At 39.9% G+C, this 23836-nt stretch overlaps 1 protein-coding gene across 1 annotated transcript in view; it reads left to right on the forward strand.

The window, feature by feature from the left end:
- The first annotated feature begins 15366 nt into the window (after positions 1 to 15366).
- LOC113035764 (protocadherin-16-like) overlaps positions 15367 to 23836 on the forward strand; it is an 81407-nt gene continuing 72937 nt past the window's right edge. The window contains exons 1-2 of the mRNA XM_026191454.1: positions 15367 to 15740; positions 21172 to 22992. Coding sequence (XP_026047239.1) covers positions 21193 to 22992 — 1800 coding nt within the window. The 5' untranslated portion in view covers positions 15367 to 15740; positions 21172 to 21192. The remainder of the gene's footprint in view (positions 15741 to 21171; positions 22993 to 23836) is intronic.

The raw sequence follows: 23836 nt of genomic DNA on the forward strand, positions 1-23836 counted from the left end.
TGTAGTCTGGACTACAAAGAAGAAGTAGAGAGACCTATGAGGGAATGGCCCTCATGCTGTGTATGAGTTTTACATCCTTTTCATTTATGCATGTTTGCAAATCCCCATGCAGACAAGCTCTACCTGCTGCTTAAACTTGTGGGGTCCAAGAACTCTCCGGCTTTGCAAATGCTGCAAATCCCATGCAAGATACACAGTTTCCAACAGCCTTTATTCTAGTTTTTTATATTTAACTAAAGCATAATAAGTTAGGGAAAACACACATTTTGCTGAGCCATGCAGACATAGTTGTGGCTTAGATTTGTATCCTATTTAAAGTGTATCTGGTTTTTAACCACAGTGGTGCCTTTTCTCAGTTATTCTCTCAGCAAACTTTTGCAGACGCTGCCTAAACAGATCTAAAAGCTGACTTTGATGTGATAAGTAACCAGTGCTATAGGTTAAAATGAGCTATGTGGTCTGAATATCCTATTTTGTCACATGGTGTTTGGTTTGCAGCCTTCCCCTCTTGTTCAGCGTCTATTCTTCTTGATTTGCAAAGAGAACATCCAGCAGTTCAACTGGTGGTTGAGCTCAATTCTTTCTCAGAATATCTGACATCCTCATAACACAGGCAGCATTATACATCACACATGATATGTTTTACAACACTAGTCTGCATTTCCAAAACCACACATCTGTTTTTGATGATTGTTGAGAAAGACAGCTATTATTTTTTTGTGGAATGAATTTGAATGGGATAGTAATATTTCACAAACTGGAATTTCAGCATAACATCTTGTGTAACTTGTGTTCCCACGAATATGTTTAAGCTTAATTTTTTTATTCAATTGCATGGCCAACAGGGGTCACCTTTGCCTGGTTTAAGAATTTGAATTTATTTGCACCGAATAATGACTTGCAGAATGACTTGCAGCCTGTTATTTTCTGCAGTGTTACTCCATCTGATTTGATTCCAACTCACTGATGTACTCAAGTGAGACACCACAAAGATGGCACAGATGCTTTGTGATGAATGTGATATGACGTGTTACAGCACACTGTTTATTTTTTTAAACTGAATTATAGAGCTCTTACTTACTTGTGCCCTCAGTCAAGGAAACAGGCCCATTATTTTAAACTCAAATTGAACAGCATTTAATTTTCAGTATTTACGAAACACCAGAAGTTGCTGGATCATCTTCCATCTTGCGCAAAACCTCGACCAAACCTCTCTTTTATAATTTGTTTATTTATTTTTTATGTATAAAGTAATGCTTACAGGCTGATGCAACTTGTCAAAAAAGTGATTGTCAGCTTTTTTGGAGCTACAGACTGAACAGAATGTTTAGTCAACAAATGCCTTCAAGACATTGCAAAAGAAATCAAAACATAACCTTAATAATTGAGCAAACATATTAAATAGTGACAGGTAATACAAACAGAATTAAAATGAAAAATGAGCTAAGTATTCTGCTGACACTGTTTTACAAAAAAACAAATTAATAAAAAACAATCAAACAAATCAAAAAAGAACTCTGAAACTTTTCCCACTGAGCATAAATTATGCAGCAAGATAAAGGTAACCCACCGGCCTCGGCAGTCAAAAAGAGTCTTTGAAATGTTGTTTTTTTTTTTCATGTGCAAATAAAGTTTGCATTAGTTTACAGCAGGGACTCGTAAGGAAGCACATAATGGTGAATGTCTCATTATAAAGTAAAGAGAATGTTGATGTTAGAAACAATATTTTAAAAATTAAATGTCAGAATAATGACATAAACTCTAAACATATTTAATTGCAGCCTCCATGGAAATGATCTTAATCACTTTGTGTTTTCTTAGATTTTTTTCCCTTCTCATTGCTCAGTCACATACTGGAACCTGTGGAAATGAGAAATCTTGTGGTTGCTGAGACTTTTTTAGGGTCAAAACAAACCTTTGTTGGCAGTAATTCTATTTCCTGTAAGTTTGAAGTAGCTTAAAGAAATATTTTAATAAGTTTTCCGGGATTATGGCACACTGTTGATAGATAGCAACCTAAAATTTGATAATATTATTCACACAGTACCATGTAGTGCTTAGTTTTTGCTCCACTGCCACCAGGACTGCTGTCCATTGATGGAGAGGCTTTGGAAAAGGGCATCTATGTAAGACATTAATGAAGAGAGAACTTAAAACTGATCCCAAGTGTTGGATTTCTTTTTGCTCTTGTTGAATATCAGTGTTAATATTCACAAAAAGTTTAGAATATGATGACAGTAAGAAAATACAGATGCTTTTTACATCAAAAAGGGTACATATGTGGACCTCATGGGATGGTGTATGATGCACAATTTGTTGTTCCGTTCTGTTGAGATCTGTTGCTAAAGTGCTCTTATAGTGGAACCAGGCTATAGTGGAGGGAGGAAGCAGGAGTGGCACAGCTTCCCTCTCCACAAATGTTCTGTTTATTTTTGAATTTTTGGCCTGAGTGCACCGTTTCCTAAAATACTATCTCTGTGAATCCAAATGGTGGGTGTACAAAACCTGACATGACTTTGACAGGGATAGTTGGGCCTTTATAGCCTTGGGATGTTAGAGCAGGATGTTTTAGCCATGTGTGATCATGTCAGGACAGACGCCTTCTTAAAAGAGGAAAAAGGGGTAATTTACGATATTGGTCTTTTGCCACCATGTGTTGCACCACTCAGTAGTGATAGAAAAAAAAACATGCAGAAACTGAGCAAAGCACAACTTTGCTGAAAATAATATCAGAGATGGTTTCGTAGGGTTTTAAGCTTTATTATGAAGTTTCAGAGATTTCCATTTCTTTCACATAAAAGCTCACTTAAAGACTACTTTACTCCTCCAAGGTTATAGACTATACTTGTGTTGATTTCCTCTATTACGATGCCAGTAGCACAATTGGATCTGGATAGAGATACTGGGTGGTTTCCAAAGAGCTCTTTTCCACAGCTGAAGCCACTTTACCATGCCTGTTTTCACCACAGCGAACCACAGGCCTTTCTGTGAGGTTGCAGCACTTCCGCTGTGTGCCTCGCAGAGCTTCTCGGGCCCTCCTCACAATAACACTGCAGCCAACGCAGTTAAAGGATTAAAGATCACCTCACGCTTAACAAACAGCTAGACACTCAGCCTATCAGAAACATCTGGGAGTGGTTGGCTGCAGCTGCTGGTGCATGCCCACACCTCTGAAACAGTCAGGACGGGTGCCAGATGTGGAGAGCATCTCACGTAAGGTTCAGATGTTTCTGTTCCTCGGAGTCACTCACCACAGGGAGAAACAGGATGCTTTCTGATGTCCTATTAAATTTAGACTGTGCTGCACCCAGATTGGGTTTGGTGCCTTGGGATATGCCACCGGCTTGTGGGTTGTCACTGTTCAGCAAGCTGATTGAAAACAGTGCTGTGTGCATAAAGCTTATAGAAAACACTGGGGAAAATGTTGTTTTTTCCAAATGGGTGAGTGTGAACCACTAAATATCACATATTCTGTCCCTGCTGGTGATAGAGAGGCAAGAATGTTGGAATCTTCTTCATATATTTTACATAATAAGCACCTATAAATATGTTCTATAAATATGTTGCCTCAATGTGGTGCTTGTTCAAGCACTTTTACATTTACCATGACACACTTCATAACCTATAACCTCCCATCCCTGCACCTGTTGCACTGGGCTTTTTACTGTGATAATGCTGTGGGAAAGAAATATTTAGAAGACCAAACAAAAACATGAAGAGTCTTATATTTGTTAAGATGTAAAGTAGAAAACAAGCTGGAAAAAATGAATATTGAATGTCTACTTTACTGCAGAAAAGATGCCTTGTTATATAATAAATGTGCCAGCTAATGAAGCCCACAAATTGTGTTTATTTCTGCAGAGATTTTAGACTTTGGAAGCTGGTGTTCATCTTTCATATTTATGTTCATATTTTGTGGCAATGTTTGACTGAGCTAATCACTGAGATTATTGCTCAAACCAGTGATATTGCCAAACTTGATATTGCTTTTGAAAACTCATCTGAACAAACTTTTCACACAGACTGCAAAATCTAATGAGAAACAATATTAAGGCAAGAAGCTTTCTGTCAGGGCTTATGCATAATGCACCAGACTCCAGTGCGTGCACGTAAAGTTAATGCTAGATGGACATGAAGATATCCATAGAGTGACTGCAGTGGATATAGCGGATATGATGTTAATACCAGATCTGAGCTGGTGTGGAGAGAGTCTTCCTCTCCTGGAGGTTCCCTGTGGTGATTAGGAAAACACTTTGGTAGATATTATACACTGTTATTTTCCCCTCTTCTGTCTGTGCCTGATCTTTCACTGAAGCAAAGTTCAGTAAAGTACCCTCACGGTGACCCTTTTATCTTCCATTTTAATGAATGAAATTATTTTGTCCTGAACATCAAAGTAAAAAAGTTTTTTTTTTTTTTTACTGCCTTCTGTTTTCTGTATAGCACTACTTTGTAAGACTCATCAGCATTTATCAGTACTCTTGATATGCAATTGTTTTAGCCCCCCTATTTTTAATTTCTGCATTGCTTTTGCTGTTATTCCGCTATTGGTCCGTTCTCCTGCTTAGTGGTCTTAAAGGTGGCTTAATGTTAAAGTCTTGCCTTTACCTAAACACATCAAATAACAGAAGATGTCAGTGTAAAGTTTCAGCCTTGTTAAATTCTGCCTTCATGTTCAAGGACATCCTTATTCCAGCTCTAAGGGAGTAGAATAGTGCATTACAGTGCGAGCAGGTACCTGAGGAGAGTTAATAGGGGTTTCTTGCACATCAGTAAGTAGATGTGCCATAACAGTTCTGCCTGATAGAAATAAATCTCTCAGAGGTTTTTTTTCTGTGAGCACAAGATATTTTAATTATTAATCAATCTTTTGGCACAGCAGAGATCACAGGGAAAGTTATCATTTGAATGTAAGCCGTGCTTACAAAAACATTACTTCAGAGTTGTTCCTTCTTGCCGTGTTAATTAAAATTTCAGGCTTGAGGTTAAATGTCATTAATGATATGATCAAGTTTTTATAATAGCTTGTGGTAAGTTTTAAATGGCAAAGTTAGTATAATTCTGGAATTATACTAACTATATATATATATATAAAAAAAAAACACCCAGCACGCCCCTGCGGGCGGTTTATCCTTCAAGCTCGGGTCCTCTACCAGAGGCCTGGGAGCTTGAGGGTCCTGCGCAGTATCTTAGCTGTTCCCAGGACTGCGCTCTTCTGGACAGAGATCTCCGATGTTATTCCCGGGATCTGCTGGAGCCACTCGCCTAGCTTGGGAGTCACCGCAGCTAGTGCTCCGATTACCACGGGGACCACCGTTACCTTCACCCTCCACATCCTCTCGAGCTCTTCTCTGAGCCCTTGGTATTTCTCCAGCTTCTCGTGTTCCTTCTTCCTGATATTGCTGTCATTCGGAACCGCTACATCGATCACTACGGCCGTCTTCTTCTGTTTGTCTACCACCACTATGTCCGGTTGGTTAGCCATATATATATATATATATATGTATATATATATCTCTTGCCCACCGATGCCTTCTTGTTCCAGTAGCCCACTTTTCGTCAGGGTGCCCTGGTTCCTCAACACCTGACGCGGACCTTGTTGATCCAAAGGCGTGTAGTCTAACCACTACACTATCCAGCTGCTATCCAGAACAAGATCCGGGCCATCAACACGTACGCCCTGCCCGTGATCAGGTACCCTGCTGGGGTAATAGGCTGGCCAAAGGAGGAGATAGAAGCCACAGACATAAAGACAAGAAAGCTCTTTACCATGCATGGAGGGTTTCACCCCAAGTCCAGCACCCTGAGGCTGTACGCTAAGCGGAAGGAAGGGGGCCGGGGACTGGTGAGTGTCAGCACCACAGTCCAGGATGAGACAACGAACATCCAAGAATACATTGGGAAGATGGCCCCAACTGACCGAGTGCTCAGTGAATACCTCAGGCAGCAGAAACCCAAGAAAGAGGAGGGAGACGAGGAACCATCATGGAAGGACAGGCCCCTGCACGGTATGTACCACCGGCAGATAGAGGAGGTGGCTGATATCCAGAAATCCTACCAGTGGCTGGACAAAGCTGGACTGAAAGACAGCACAGAGGCACTAATCATGGCAGCACAAGAACAAGCTCTGAGTACAAGATCCATAGAGGCTGGGGTCTATCACACCAGGCAAGACCCCAGGTGCAGGCTGTGTAAAGATGCCCCAGAGACAATCCAGCACATAACAGCAGGGTGCAAGATGCTAGCAGGCAAGGCATACATGGAACGCCATAACCAAGTGGCCGGCATAGTGTACAGGAACATCTGTGCCGAGTATAACCTGGAAGTCCCGAGGTCAAAATGGGAGATGCCCCCAAGGGTGGTGGAGATTGACCGAGCTAAGATCCTGTGGGACTTCCAGATACAGATGGACAAAATGGTGGTGGCTAACCAACCGGACATAGTGATGGTAGACAAACAGAAGAAGACGGCCGTAGTGATCGATGTAGCGGTTCCGAATGACAGCAATATCAGGAAGAAGGAACACGAGAAGCTGGAGAAATACCAAGGGCTCAGAGAAGAGCTCGAGAGGATGTGGAGGGTGAAGGTAACGGTGGTCCCCGTGGTAATCGGAGCACTAGGTGCGGTGACTCCCAAGCTAGGCGAGTGGCTCCAGCAGATCCCGGGAACAACATCGGAGATCTCTGTCCAGAAGAGCGCAGTCCTGGGAACAGCTAAGATACTGCGCAGGACCCTCAAGCTCCCAGGCCTCTGGTAGAGGACCCGAGCTTGAAGGATAAACCGCCCGCAGGGGCGTGCTGGGTGTTTTTTTTGTTGGTTTTTTTTATATATATACTTTCAGCTTAATTTAAAGAAAACAGCATTAAAAAGTAACTATTCGCTGGGACCTGGTCTATGACCTTAACTCCTCAACATGCAGAAGATATGGGCTGTCTCTCACTTCTTTCATACCACTGTGATCACACCCCTGGTTTATCTGTTGCGACAGTGCTACCATTCGTTATAAGGCTGTAGGCTTTGGCTGTAGTTTCCTGAACTGATGAGTTTGAGAATAACACGTTTCCCTGAGCTTCGTGAAAACGATTTGGGTTCAAAACCTCAGCGAACCATCAAAGCGCAAAAACAGGATGTGGTTATATTCGATATCTGAGGTTATAAAATCATTTCGTTCAGTATTAAAGTGATTATACTGGTATAAATTCTGATTTGCAACCTTGACTGTGTATTTTTAGTTGTGGGCTCTGCAGCTGCTTTATAAAGTGCTACTGATTATAGTGTTTGTACAGACCAAAGCACATATGGCTTTGACAGTAACATAGCAGCTCTCTTCTTAAACATCTGTGCATGACTAACGCTGAAACATGGCATACTGATGTATCCTCCCATGGGCTGTTTAAATATAAGATTTACTCCACGCCACCTTTGTACATTTGTCCATTCCTCTTCTTGAGCGTGCCATGGATTTCTATAGCTTTACTATTTAGCATTGTTCCTAAACTCATGTCAGGCATATATTATGTTTCCCAAGATGATCTTATTTTACACTGCAGGCTATGCTGCATGCTATTGCAGTTTGCAGGATGATTTAAAGTCATAGATTATAGCTGACCAGTTACCCGGACCTTCGAAAATGGATGTACTGTACATGGTCGCAGCTGTGTTATTGCTCTTTGATGTCACTTTATTTCTGACATTCTCAAAGTCTAAAATTAAGGTAAAATTCCTACATTTGGCAGCTGAACCTGCCCATGGCAAAATATAATGCTTGAGTTCAAGGATTTCCCCCCGTGACAAATACTCTAGAGAAACTGATATCCCCAGAGAGTAATTTGTTTTATGTTACATATCAAACATATGCATTGATTACTACAGATCATTAAAGATAAAATTCCAGCATAAGGTTTTGGCACATAATTTTCAATCACGCCATAAATATTTATATTTGGAGGATATTTGCTTTTCTAAATGTTAAGGAAAGTAACCAGAGAAGCATTTTTGCAAAGTTGCAGACAAATACTTCCCTGCAAACAAACATGAAAAAAAAAAAAACTTTATTCAGCTGGAATCCAGAAGCCTATCAGAAGCCTAAAATACTACATCTGAAACAAGGCAAACATGAGGCAGAACCACCAAGACTACAAACAATCAGACAAGGAACACTGACCAACTAGGTCTTTAAATATACAAAAGGTAACAAGGGAAGAAAATACACACAACTGAAACTAATTAAGGCAACGACACACAAGCAAAACTAGAAGACACAAGAGAACGTAAAAATTAAATAAAAACGGAATATAACAGGAAGTTAATAACAGGCAGAGTAACAGCAAGATAAAAGAAGACACAGGCGTTGCAGCATAAATTGAATCTCAAGGGATTGAATATAAAACCACAACTCTAACCAGCTAGTTTTCAAAAAGTTGAAAACAAAAAAATTAGCTGCAAATATTATAATAAAGAAGTCAAACAGGGAATATCGGCTACATAAAAAAAAAATCAAAATATTCATGTGTAAACTCAAAACTCAGGCGAAAAAACCCATAAGCACCCATAAGAGGATAAATATAGTTCACCGTGATGGATTTCAAACAGAATCAGATGCTTTCCATTATAGTTGCTAATAGCTAATGTGAAATGTCCATTTCTTAATTATCCAGAGAGCTGCGTAATTCCAGTGCACTTATGCAGACAAATGGCCAGTTACACTCGACTGTCTATTTCGTAGTCCTATTGGGGTTTCTCCTCATAGCCTAATGGTGATGATAATAGGTCTCCCATCTTTGGCTCTGCACCTGGCAGTGAGTCTACGGATGCCAAGATCTTCATAAGCATCTATTTTAATTATGCAGGAAAACAGCCACTGTCATTACAAAAATAAAGGAAATGACCACGGACATTACCGCACGGCAACCGTGCTTTCTTATTTGCAAGCCCACAAAATTACAAGAACACCTAAAATATCCATATTACTGTTGGCAAGATTAATCTCTAGTTTTTCAAACATAAAGAGCCAGGAAAAAAATCTCAATCTTTAGTTTTATGTTTCGAATTGGTTGATGCACTACTTTCAGAAAGCTGTTTTGTATTTGCATCTCCATGAGTAACTGTTTACAATTTGCAACCATCCAGCTCTGTTTCTTGTTATGTAAATGTTTGCTCATGAGCATGACCATATGGATCATGTGACCCTTAGACAAATTGTTGGTGAAGCTGCCAGCCTCGAGGGCTGATGCCTTAACCCCGACTGCATAACCGGCAAAACAACAGTCTTTACACATATGTCCTTTTTGAAAGCGTAACCACTGATTATATCTTTAATGAGAAAAATTGTGCTCAAGCCATCAGGAACATAGCATTTTTCAGAGGTACTTTGGCAAGTTGTGTAATGAGATGACTTTTGCCCCAGCTGCCATAAAAATAGGAATATATTTAGTATTGATAGGAGGGTGTGGGTCATTCATGTTTCCTGTGGAACCAACCGAAAGCCTCGCATGTGCCAAAGTAAATGATTACATCCACTGACTCATGGAAAAGGAAAATAGTTTCCACGGTTATATATTATTTGAGTTTATCCTGTCACTCCATCTATTTGATGGTTTTAATGAACACTCTTTTTTTAAGTAATGTTCTGACAATATTGTGAAAACATGCAGTTATAGCAGAGTTGAGTAAGGCTGCCATGGTGAAACGATGAAGGAATTTGCCCAGGTTGCTCTGTGCTGACCCTGACAGCGATTGTTCACTTCAGTGCCACTCATTGCAATGGCGTGCTTCAAAATGACAAACCAAGTAGAGTCAACAACATTACTTTCTCAACTGACAGCATTGTGAAGTGCAGAGTAATGGGATTAGAGGCTTTTTTCCCTCACTGGGACTTTTTTTTTTGCCTCATAGAAATTTTTGCTTGAGCAATTTAATTGTTTCGAGAATTCCAGGGCATCTCTCTCAAAGCTGTGCATTCCTTTCCTCCACAACACAATGCATTCCTGGAGAATAAAAGTGATCTCCATCAGAATCAGTTAGACTCCCTACAATGTCTCAGGAATTTTGTCCTGCAGGAGAACGACATGTTGGACTCTGTGATGGATAGTGTATTAATTAGAAAGCATTCATTACCGAATTGGGTGGCACTGTTATAAGCCAGACTGCTGTTAAGAAGACTGAAAATAAGTCCTCACACTATATATACAGCATGTAAAGTGTAATTTCCAAATGCCATTACAGCTGCATCCTCCTTTTTTGCAGACATGCTGAATTAATGCTTAATTAATTAATTAGAACTAATGCCTGGCAGAGCTTTTTAAAATTGTTAAGATTCACTGTTGAAGTTACAAGAAGATATCATTTCTGCATTGCCTGAGGGAAAATGCCAGTTTTATCAATTTACCCTCTAATTCAGTATATTTCTCCTCACCCTGAGGCTGTTTTCAAAGACTTGAAATAGAAATTAATTCTCATTAGCTTTATTTCTTTGTACAGTTCATTAAACCGGTTATTTGTCAAGAACCAGGACAACAGAGACAAGTCTATTTACCATGTTTAACAGTGATTAAACTCACCAGATTAAACCAAAGGAGTAAAATACCATGACATGAATAAATGATATTTTGTAAGAGTCATTACACACCATAGTCACAAATATTCAAGACCATAGGAATACTTAAAACACATTAAAAAGGATCTGAAACACTGGAAATTATTTACTGTCAGACCTCATTTTTCTTTGAGAGTTAAGATAGCCTCTTGGCCTCAAAACCTTCACTTTATCTTAAATTAGATTTTTGTCTTAACAAGAAACAAAGATAATCTGAGTTCAATCAGTTAGGATTGGCGACAGGTATAAACAACAATACTAAACCAGAAGCATAGGTGGGTTTTTTTTGTAGCAGTGGTAAGGTTTTTAAAAGTTTGTCTGCTAGGATAAAATAAGATAACAACAGGCTTTGTTGCAAAAGTTGTTGTGGTTAGTGACTTTTTTCTTAAGCTCTTAAATCCACACATACAATTCAGTCAGGCTCTTTGTCAGCAGAGCTCTGTTTTGTATTTATGTATTCTCACATTCACACCTTGTATTTTCTAAGGAAAATACAACTTTCCTAGAAACAGCACAGACTATTGAGGAACAGGATGACCCCGACAGAATTATACGCTGCCTCCTGGATGAGACTGTACTTTTTTGGAGTTAACACACCAATTATACTATCTTTGCCTTTTTTGTTGGTTACAATGTGGTCAATGAGACTGTAGTTAACAATTCAGAAGGAAAAACTAATTTAACCACTAAGATGGTCGTTTTTATAAACAGCTATGCTCAGACACAAAATAATAAAGTTTTTAAGCTGGCATCACAGGGAGATTTGACCCAGTAACAGCAAAGTGAAAGTAGGATCACCTCTGCAGGCTGCTCTTTCAAATATATACTGTACACAGGGCTATATCAATCCCTTTCATGTTTGCATCTGTTGGGGAAAAAAAGGAACCAGATATTAGTTCTGAGTAAAGCAAACGCAACATTAAGTTTTACAGATGCTTACTCACGTTGTTCAGTAATCACAGTGAAGAACTTGAGAGTAAATCTCTTTCTTTGTAAGCCCTTCATTTCTGTGTCAGAGCATCACAAGGATTTTTGGTTTCATGAACAATTTATTATGGCAATTTGTGGAGACATGAAATCTATAAAATATCTTCACTATTAACCAGAAGATGACAAAGAGGTAGGTATTCCCGGAACTTTATCAACCAAATGAAAACCACATGCTCATTCAATATGCAGTATCCTGTGGAAAGGATCACACAGTGTAAGTCTAGCGTAGAATATGCACTATATCACTAAGGGTAATAAATGCATGCACTATACAAAAAAAGAAAACACACCAAACAGCATGAAACGTTAGATACTCTATGACTTGATCTTGAACTGTGCAGGTTTCATATGAACTTTTCCCATCCGTAACTTAAAAGGTGACATTTAACACGCTAGAGCTCATATTTCCTGAAATGCACAGCAGTCTGGAGGAAATGGTTCACTACTGCTTCTGGTTAGTGTTTCGTCTCAACGTAAGTCATTAGGCCTCTGCTTAAATATGTGCCCAACCCCCCCACCCTCAACATTTTGTACTATTCACCTTGCAGACATAACTTCCATTGTGTTTTGATCCAGATGGGGTTCCGGTAGAGCAGCATTGTGAAGTCTGTGTCCTGGATTTTGTTCTGGATTACAGAATATTTACATTTAAGCATCACAAATGAATCCATTACTTTTAAAGAATGAAATGAACGCGAGCATGCTCAGATAATCCACGCCTCAGTGGCTTAACAAGTTCAGTATTTGATGTGTATATATCTTTTCCTCAGCTTTTTGTTCTGTGGAATGCTACAAAAACTATTAAATTAATCATCTTGTTATTCCCCCTATTTCATTTTTTAACCAAAAACTTCATTAGGTCATCCCCATTTTTGTTATTTTGTTTTCCAAGACTTGACAAACAACAAGAAATTGTTGCTGCAAATTAAACGCATTCAAAGCCTTTTTTGTTACCCAGGGCACACTTGCAAATGCCACGATATAAACTTTATGAGAGCAAATAAATAAATAAAAAAAAAATCACAAATCAGCCATCAATGATGTGTGGGGCCAATTGCTACACAAAAGAAACTGAGAATTAAATGAAAAGATCTCACAAAAATCATATTTCATCAAAACACTGAGAATTACAGGGTAGGGAGATACAAGGACATCTGAGTCTTATTATGGTTTTAATGTAGCAGCTGAAAAATTGCTTGTGGTGCAACACCATGATGTTTTATTTCACCAATACATGTATTTTGTTATTTTTTTTTACATTTTGTGTATCCGGTTAGAAGCAGTTACTGATATGATTTCCTGAGAAAGAGTGGCATGTCACACACTTACCTTTAATCTTGATTAAACTCAATCTATTTATTATTTCTTTCATGGTCTTTCTGCAAGGGTAAAGGAGCCAAGTTGTGGTACTCCCTCTAATCCACGGTCAAATGTCACTAAAATAAGCAGCACAGAAAAATTACTAAGACCACAACGTCTTGATGTGGACAGCATCTAACCTCAAAGTAGAATTGCAGATTTGTCCACCATTACGGCACCTTGTTTTTTTATTCATGGCCTTATATGACTCATGAGGGCAGTCAAGTCAGTTAAAGCCAAGTAGGAACTGACAATCTCATGCATGTGAACGGACTTGAAAAACTGAAGTGTGAGGTGAGCATAGGTAAAATTAATGCAGACTGAGCCTTTAAAACGACGTAAACTTAGGCTGCACTTTTGTATGGAACTCCAGCACCGACGCTGGATGGAAAACAGATGCTCCGCTCGTGTTTTGATTTATCCACAGTACAATACCTAATCTGCTTATTGTTGTTTGCAAAACCATAAACAAATCCATCAGTTTGACATCTGTGCTCCTAGTTTCTGTACATCTTTTCATCTTTAATAATTTATCAAATTTGGAATAGGCAAGCCAAGTGATGCCAAGTGAACATTTTGTCATTAGTATGCGAACAGGATATTTGACAATCCATTGCTTTGTCACTGGGCAGAAAAGGATACTTGCAATAAAAATGAATCTTGATAAGGTAAAGGATTTTACTTTGTTTAATATAATGCTGCACGAGGAACTGCGAAGATAGTGAGATGGTGTCAGTAACAACTTGAATTGATATGAAACAGCCCTACATGTTATCTACGAAAGGAAATAAAACATAAACAAAACACTTTATTTTCTTTCCAGCTCTGCTAAACATTTATCTACACTGCTATCTAAGAACACCAATACGTATTACGTCTGCTGGATTCTTTTAATGCATACTGCAAATATTATTTTGTGCATACTATTTAACTCCCACTTGTATCTGTCTTTTGATGCTTTGCACTCAAAATTACATCCAGGGCATAAAGAACAGAGCCAAGCTCCATGTCATTTTAAGTTGTTCTGTCTGGCTGGCATTAAAATAGGGACAGGTAGTGTAGATAATATGGATGATTGTCCCTGTGGAAGTAAAACCATCTGAGCATGCCGATTAGTGTGAACATATGCATATCTGTGTGAGTTGCCTCCCTTGCTGTACTGTCACAGTCATAATGAGAAGCTGCCAGCACTGGAACTCATTCCACTGGGTGAAAAAGCAGTTCAGAGAGAGAAAGTGGGGAGACATAACGAGGTTGGCTGGAGGAAAGAAAGTTTTAGCCGCAATAAAAAAAAATGATCACGGTTAGAGTGATCAAGCTTTTTTTGTTTATTCTTTTTGATAATCTCTCTTTTTCTTAATCAGTGCAAACAGAACAAAGCAACTAGTTCATTACTATTCATAAAGCCTCCTTTATACTGTCACTTCACAGGTATATCATGAATAAAATGTCTTTATTTTGTCTTGCCAGGGGTAATTCAGTTTTCAAATTCATTTCTTTAATGACAAAGAAGAAAAATGAATAAACATTGGGACATTCATCCCATTTCCATCAGATGTTTCTCAGTAAAACTACAGACACAAAAGGACTCTCTGCCCCTCTCATGTTTATAAGCTCTAAATACAAAGTGACAAGGGTTTAATAACTTTCAGAGCTTTTAGTGATTGACAAGAAAGTGAAGCAGGGTTATGGCTCCAGCACCATGAGAGATAAAAGTGTAGCTTCCCCTTGGGGGTTGACTGAAGATGTAAGCTATGTTCCTTTAAAGAGTCACAACATATGAGGAAAAGTTACAGGCATTGTATCCTTTTTAGACTTAGATGGAAAATACCCCCAGGAGGTTTCTTGATTTCCAACATCTGAAGGAAAGTGTTGTCTGTATGATGGCTAGATCTCCTTATGATCCAGTGGCTGTGTCGAGGTTGTTTTGTTAGGTAGCTCAGGTGGATATAATTCATAATCACTAAAGCCAGGCCCGATTTACATTATACATTTCAAGCCTCACTGTGCCTGGAAGCACAAGTAAATGAATATGATGAATGTAAGGGTTTATATCTTATACTGATTGAAAGTTTACTTCAGCAGTGGGATGATTAAAATGAGTTTGTATGTTGTATTATTTGGCTAAATTATTCAGCTGTTTTAACAAATATACGTGTAAAAAATCAGTGGATTTATAAAAGTACTGTGCTGACATATACATGTCACCACAGCAGAGATTTCTGTGCGATTTCTTTTACAGTTTAACTCTTCAGAAGAGCAGAGCACAGCGAGCTTTGTATCTGATGTACACTTCCCTTTCGCATAGGATGGTGGCACCAAAGTTCAGCAATAACCTGACCTGCCTCTGCAGTCGGTGTGGCTCCTTGTGGTAATCACAGCAGCAGCAGAAAGAGGAGAGGAGCAGGAGGCTGCACTCCGTCACGTGTTGAAAAAAATTCGATTTTGGAGACGGACGTTCACCGCTCGGCCCCCACATCGTTTGGTTTCACTTAGCGTGCTGCAGCAGTGTGTGTGAGCCCAGACAGGCGGGCAGTGGATGCCGATAAGACGAAAGGAAAGTTTTTACAAAGAGACCAAGTTTGCTTCTTTCTTTTTAATCATTTCGTCTGATAAGAAATCGAAGAGACCTGAATAGGAATTTAGCAAAGAAACAAAGTGTGCCGCGGGGATAATGCCTTTTTTCCTGGGATGGATGTAACTCTGTACTTCGTCTTCATAAGGGAACAGTGAGAGGAATTTGTACATCTGGAAGCGCAAGTTATCATCTTTAAACACCGGAAAGGAACAAATGAATGTGAGTATCCATCAAAGCTGGACTGCGCAGACCTTCCAGCGCCACAAGTAACCAGCCTGATGTTGAAGTTATTCATCAGTGTTTATCTCTAAGCACACTTTACCCCCTTTCACTTATACATTGTTAACAACGCGTTACTAATCACGTTGCTTTAGAAAAGGATTTTAGTGGAGGGATGTATGCAAAGCAATTGCCTGTTACTTACTGTTTTAGCAGACCAATGCATCAGCGCGCTCCGTTGCATTTATGCAGACTCGCCTCTAGCATTAAAAAGTTTTAATTAATTAAAAACAAATGCTAGAAAGTAAATTTTAAAGCAGCTCGTGTACGTGTCATTTTAATCGAGTATTTCTACAATCAGTCAATATGCAATGTGGCTAATTTAGGCTACTTAATCTTCTTTCATGCAAAGGTTGATCATATGGATGGACCATTTGGCAGTTTTTCAACTCTATAGCAGTAAGTTCAAAAAACAAAATACTACGTAGACTTTGAGCGGGTAGACTTTGAAGAGCTGACAAAACATTTAACAGTTTGTTAAATCGCACCTTGTTAAAGTCCCCCTGAGATCAAGACATTCCTCTGAAATTGGGAAACCTATATGCAGTTATTGTATAGTCCTCCGAGTGCTGCTGTAGCCGCACGGCTGGTCCTATAGCTGCTCAGTGATTACTCACATCATTACCCACAAAAGGTTTTCATATCTTTTAATTATTAAGCCAATTAAGTCACTGGGATCCATCGCCATGCAGTTGTCTGTGTGATGGTTGCCATGGTGCAGCCCAGGTTTTGTTTCTTTTTTCTTTTTTCTATTTTTCCACTACCAGTCATCAGTTTGAAAAACCCTAACACTTGTATGATTTTATGAGGCTCATTCACCAGAGCCGAGTCTGTTTCATTCATTTTTGTGCATGGTTAGTTGTGAGGCTGTTTGTTTGTATGATAGGGTCATTTCTAACACTTTCTCTGTTCCAGCACATCTTTGCAGTGCGTGCCATGTTTCAGACTTGAGACAAAATCTAAACTTGCAGAAAAAACAAGCGAAAGATGCACCACTTGTGGATAAAACCACAGCTTGGACCTCTGTGGCGTTTATAGGAGTCCAAGAATTATGTCATATTCCCTTTGGTGCACTGAATGAAGCAATCCTTTCACTAGTCTTGTCTCTGTGGCGTGCGTATGATGTTGCTGATGCTATCTGCACTATAGTGTGCAGATTCCTGAAAAAAGAAAAGAAAAGCACATATGTTTCATGCAATCTAACCATAAAGTTTCTCACTGCCTTGCACATTCTGAAAATTGCCTGACTGTGGTTTTGCTCATCTTTTTGCAGTTCAATCATCGCTCAAACAAGCTGAGTGTAAATCAGCTATTGCGTCTGAGGGCACTTTGCCAGAAAGCTGTCGCCTCCAAAGTTCATTTCAACATTTATGACCAGTCCCTGTCATTTAAAAAAAAAAGTTGCATCAATGCGAAAGCAAGAATGTCAATCTGGACACCCGCAGATTTAAAAACTCCCAATGAGACCTGCCCTTTTTATAATCAGAAAATGTGAGTCAGGAAAACTTTTACCTTAGTTTGTAGTACTGTTGCTGCTCCTTGCACCCTTGCTACTGTAACACGATACACATCTGTTTTTAATGATGCAATCACTAGCACTGCCAGTGCAATGTCAGGCAGTGTCATCTTCAAAGATATTAGGTGTGTGTGTTTTTTATCCTGAATATCTTACACAAACAGCTGAACCAACCCATGCTGCTCTTGTTGTGGGAAAGAGATGATCCCTTTTGTCATGGACCCTCAGAACCTTGAACTGAAGGGTTCACAGTGAAAAAAATGTAGCTTGTGGGTTTTCCCAATGTGATGTTTGTTATTGTCAGGAAGGGCCTGTCATGGTTTTTCAAGGGCTTTTTAAGACTACATGCCCAACGACTGAAGTATCAAAGAGTAATGCAAGGTACAGAAATGTGGCACTTAGTCTGGCAAACATTCAGAGCATTGTAGTTTGCTTTGAGCTAAGCTTGCCATCCTCATGTCCAGTCAATCTGCATTTCTGTCTGTGGTTTCCATTATGGCTCCATCGAGCCCCAAGCAGGCTGGCGTGTTCTTGAAACCACAGACGTTTTCTGTGAGTAACTAGACTCATGACTTGGAATTAGAAGCTCATTTTACGCAGTCTGTCACTATAGCTGTCCCTCTTGGTTTGTTAGTGTTACATAGGTTTTTTGGTTGCGTTAATGAAGTAGAAGCCTGCTTTATTTTGGGGGTAATTTGCTAAACTTTTGTTTGATGGAGGGCGATTTTTAACCAATAATGTATTTCCAGTTAGCACATCATTTACTCACAAGAAGCTATCTCCGATGTTGTCTGTGATTAAGACATTTGCTTGAGGCCAGTGTTTGACAGTTGTTCAGTTAGTGGCAATTGAGAGGCATTCTCTATTCAAAACATATGTATAAATTCTCAGATGAAATGATATGACTTGGCAGGATGATCTGTGGTAAATCCACCGTTTTAATTCTCCTTTTTTTAAAAGTGTCTTTTACTTTGCATTGCTAAGAATTATATTTTCATGAGAGTGTTGGCATTCTTCTATGTAATGTTGGTTATGGCTCATGGAGGGAGGCAGCAGTAGTGTTTGTTTAGATACTGTTTGTTGTAGTAGTTGCCAAACCAAAGGCCTACTTGTCTTCATAGCAGCAGAGAAAGACAAATAGACCTCATACTTCACCCAAAACTGTAAAGCCAGATATAAATAAGCCCAAGTATTTTCAGCTATTAGACGTTAATATCCAATACATTTTGCCAAACACGATTTAGACTACAGTGGAGGGGGAAAAAGTGCTGCCCTGATGTTCCCAGCATTCAAGGCTGCCAAGGATTTTGATGCAGATTTCAGTCATGCTACCAAAGTGTTCACAATGATATCTAGTTTATTCCAACAGAGATTTTCATTCTCTATGTAAATCCCACGAACCACCGATTCGGTCGTTCGACTTGGTTTAAAGGATTCAAAAGAAACTGGGTCAATGCTACAGTTTCAGCTAACACTGAGGTGTGCGTGATATATTACACACACACGCCAGTTTTAGAGAAAAAAAAATAGTGAAGCTCGTGCAAAGTAAACATTTTAGTGTCTTTGTTCAGAGAACATGGGATTAATCCACCAGCGGTTGCGTCATCTTTGCAAAAGCCATTAACAGTATTTAACTACCAGAAGAAGAGAGTCACGTTCTAAGACAATTATGCAAGAAAAATGCTTGAATCCAAACCACAATCGGATTGGCTTACTTAATGCAACAGCTTTTAACCATCAGCAGCCTCTTTGAAGAGTTTTCTTTCCCAAAGCTTGACACATGTGACTTCTCACTGGCAATTTAGGAACAGGTATGAAACTCAGTGATACCTGCGTGGGTGGGCAACAGCAGTTATATATTAGGCTAACATCTTAGCTTTAGTCTGCATAGATTTCTCTTTAATCTCACACTGAATCTTTTGAAACCACGTGCCCTGCTTTACCTGGTATTGTTCAATTAGCTTACCCAACTGTGTGTATGTTATATCCATTAGGCTGCGCTGCTCTGCAGAGGTCCTCCACTGTAGCTCAACCAGAAACTGCATTATTTCAGTTGTGGTATTTGGTCAGGGAGTCTGGCCTTGAAAAGCTATCCTTTGTGCACTGGAGGGAGCTTTGTAAAAGTTCATCCCCAGTGTTTTAGTAAAGTAAATCAGTACTGAGGCTTTAAAGTTCAAGTGCTGTCAAGATTTTCAGCCTGTCATGGATGTGCTTATGTTTTTTGCCAAGAACAGCACTCAGAAAACAACCCAAACTGTACTATGTAATGGTGAATTTGTAGCGCTCGCCTTTTATGGTTTTGTCATTTGCAATTATTATGGTCTCTGTGAAAGCAATAAGAATTAGAGATTAATGGAGCAAATTGGCTCAGAATTCCTTTTTATGCCTAAACCATTGAATCATCTTGGACCGGTAACACAGCAGATGCAAACAGGACACATTCTCATGCCATATTTCAAAACAAGATGTGATACAAGGTTTCTCGCTACTCACACTAAATTCAAAGCAATTTATGACGTTAAAAGTTAGCATCTTCAGTGTTGTGGGCTCTGAATCACGGCAGACTGAAATTAGCCCTGGAATCTTGTGTGCTCATGGCCAACTTCCAGCAGACCTCAATTACAATGCTGCAGAGCCAGAAAAAGGGAAAGAGGTAGACTGCATGGAGCCCTTCAATTCTGCAGTACTGCTCTGTCACTCAAATACACTGTTACCACTGTGGCTAAGAGAGATCGCCACACAGCATTCAGGAAGGCATTTAGTCCACACACACACACACACACACACGCACAGACACATGCTCACACACAGATGCGCAGATGTCTTTGAATGTTTCCTTGCAGGTATCAATTAATCCACTGGGGGGAGCCTTAAAGAGCTTTTTACAGAGAGCCAGCCATTCAAATATTGATGCACTTCTGTATATATTTTCTTTAAATTAAAGCAAAATGTACTTAACCAGGAAGTTAAAGTCATTATGAATTAGACCTATTACACAGAACCACAGACAATTGGAAGCCTGTCTTTTTATGTAATGAAAACGACACAATAATTTTCTTTGAGCCAGACACTTGGTGGTTTTGGATTATTCTGCAGATGGTGACAGTCTTGTTGAAACATTTCCACATTGCTCCACAGTGTCTCTCAGTCTCAATTACATTTCCTCTGCAGTGGTGTGGATCCTTTGCCAGAGTGTGCCTATTGTTTATGCAAGAAATCCTAATACCCTTGCTGCTTTTAAATATCAGTGTTTCAATATTTTTTCCCCTTGATTTAACACTCACACTCTTACTTCTCATAAACTCAATATGTTTGCCTAAGGAGAGTTATTTGAAAGGGTTCTTGGGGGGGATTGTTTTAAAATTCCTCATTCCACGAAAGATAAATGTGGTGGTAAATATTAAATCCAGGACTTCACCTCCCAGACTTATACAAAGGCGAACAGCTATGGCAAACACACGGGGTAGCCTGGCCAAACTGATTCTCGCACCCTTTTAATTAAAGCTGCAGAGCAACAGCTAAAGACTCCCTGTCTGAAGTGGTATGCTGTGGCCTGTGGCTTTGATGTTTCTTTAGCAAAGGGGGGCTCTCTGGTATATGGGAGAAACAAGGTGTCGACTTATTAGGTGAAAAAGAAGTGAAGGAAAATGTTATGTGCTTGGCCAGTTGTATATAGTGTGGGTAGGAGCAAAGTCAATAAAACATATGGGAAAGTGTTTAAGGCATGTAGGCTACCTAGGTGTCTTAAACTACCTTACTATAAAAATATTACACCTTTACTTAGTTTCTGCTGTTCTGACTTTTTTTTAATAATATTTTGATATTGCTCAGCCTTTCCTCTCTGTGTGTCTCTAGGTTTAAAACGAAGGGGCCAAAATGAAGACTGCTGCCAAGGGTTTTGGGAAGTCTGTAATGGATTCTTTGCATCGTGAGGGTTGGTGGAGCCAAAGGATAGTGCTAATGGTATATGTGGTCTTGGAGCTTATAGCAGTCCACTCACCTGTGGTCTTGGGAACCCTTGAGCTACAGCTAGATGAGGAGCAACCAGCAGGTACAATTGTAGGTGACATCAGTGCAGGACTCCCCCCTGGCGTAACAGCATCCTTGTACTTCATTTCAGACCATGAGGGCACAGGAGTAGGGAGTGATTTGGATATAGATGAAAGCACAGGCATTATTAAAACTGCCAAAGTTCTGGATAGAGAATTAAGGGATAGGTACAACTTCATTGCAGTCACCATGACAGGTGTGACAGTAGAGGTGACCATCAAGGTGAATGATATAAATGACCACGCTCCAAAGTTCCCCAGAAAGCAAGCCACTTTTAAAATTCCTGAACAGACAGCTATCGGCACTAGGTTTCCTCTCGAGCCAGCTGTTGATAGTGATAAAGGGCAGCTTACGACACAGGGTTACCTTATCAAGGATGGAAATGTTGGCCAGGCGTTCACCTTGGAAACCAGGAGAGGAAGCAATGAAGTTCTCTATCTGGATTTGGTGGTCAATACCATTCTAGACAGAGAGAAAAGATCCACCTATACTTTATCTTTGGAGGCTTTTGATGGCGGGTCCCCCAAAAGAACTGATCAGATGACGTTAGATATTACTGTGCAAGATATTAATGACAACGCTCCTGTTTTTAACCAGAGCCGCTACCATGCTATAATATCTGAAAACCTTCAACCAGGAAGTAACATCCTGCAGGTGTTTGCCACAGATGTTGATGAGGGCGATAATGGGATGGTGCTATATGAAATTAACAGGAGACAAAGCGACCCAGATTGCTACTTTGTCATAGATTCTCGCACTGGCATCATCACCCTCAACAAACCACTGGACTTCGAGATGAGGAGGGTCCACGAGCTGGTGGTCCAGGCGCAAGACAACGCAACTCACCCAGAAGTGACCAATGCCTTTGTCACCATTCATGTCAGAGACTACAATGACAACCAGCCTACAATGACCATCATCTTTCTCAGTGAGGACGGATCTCCCAGAATCTCAGAAGGGGCACAGCCAGGCCAGTACGTAGCCCGCATCTCAGTCACTGACCCAGACTACGGAGAGTATGCTAATGTCAATGTGTCACTAGAGGGAGGTGATGGAAAGTTTGCCCTGACCACTAAGGATAGCATAATCTATTTGATTTGTGTGGATCAGATTCTGGACCGCGAGGAAAGAGACACCTATGAGCTGAGGGTGATGGCGACAGATTCCGGCATGCCTCCGCTCAGGGCTGAATCCTCCTTCACTATCCAAGTGATTGACATCAATGACAATCCTCCTCTCTTTGACCAACCAGTGTACAGGCAGGTCATTCCTGAAGTGGTGTTTCCAGGTAGCTTTGTGTTACAGGTAACAGCTAGAGATAAAGACCAGGGGCCAAATGGGGACATAAGCTACAGCATCCTACAAGATGGAAGTGCTTATTACAGCTGGTTCAGTATAGACTCCATTACTGGCATTATTACCACTCTCTCCCAGCTGGATTATGAAAAGAACCCTAGTCCCAGTATAACTGTGGTGGCCACTGATGGAGGAAAGCCATCTCTTTCATCCACTGCAGTTGTAAACATCTTTCTTCAGGATATAAATGACAACGAGCCTGTTTTTGAGAGAAACTTCTACAATGTGTCTGTCGAGGAGAACACAGCACCGGGGACCTGCATTCTCGAGGTAGGATTTTTTAATGTTTTAATTCAGTAAAAGGTTATGAATTGATTGATTTGATCAACACTCCCACGCTTTAACACTTTGCTTATGTAAGGGTCTGCATTGGACTTTGGTGCAACTGTGGAGAACGACAAATGGAAAGTTATTAGATAAATAAAATAGAAGTTTGTCAGAGTAACTCCTTTTTTCCTCATCGAGGGTTATTATTTAATGCTAAAGCTGTTTAAATTGGACAGCCTTAGTGAGGATTTACCTGCAAATTTAGGCCAACATGATCTGCTCCTTGGCTGTCCTCTCCTTCACCTCTCAAAAGGTTTCCAGGGTAACAGAGGCAGTGCAAAGTCCTCCGTCAGCCGAGGCACAAAGGAGTTTTTCACATATTCACAGACAGAGACAAATTCAGGGCTTTATCCAAAGAAATAGATGTCACTTCAGTCTCAAAAGGCACCTTAATTAGGGTTGTTGAGCGTGAGAAAAAAATGGCCATAAGCGACAAGATGAATTAAAGTTCAGACAAATTAGATCACCCCATGTAAATGCAGTGCTTTTTTCTGGTAAAAAATAATTTCCACTAGTCATTTATTAATAAAAAGACTGCAATTACAAAGAGAAAATGAGGCATATCAGGTGTCATTCAAGCCATTTCTCACATCAGCAAGCTGGAGTTTCTTTTTACGAGGATAGAGATTCTGTTTTGCAAGTGTGTACAGCAGTACTGCATGGATCAAGGAGTTGGAAATAGAGTGCAGCCCAGATGGACGGCCTAGCAGATGAGATCTTGGCCCAGGATTTTGCTGTGGATGAGGGAGGGGTGAAAGGAGACACAATGTCATACTGTGGCACTTAA

This window comes from Astatotilapia calliptera, chromosome 14 (assembly GCF_900246225.1).
Source record: "Astatotilapia calliptera chromosome 14, fAstCal1.2, whole genome shotgun sequence".
Taxonomy (NCBI): Eukaryota; Metazoa; Chordata; class Actinopteri; order Cichliformes; family Cichlidae; genus Astatotilapia; species Astatotilapia calliptera.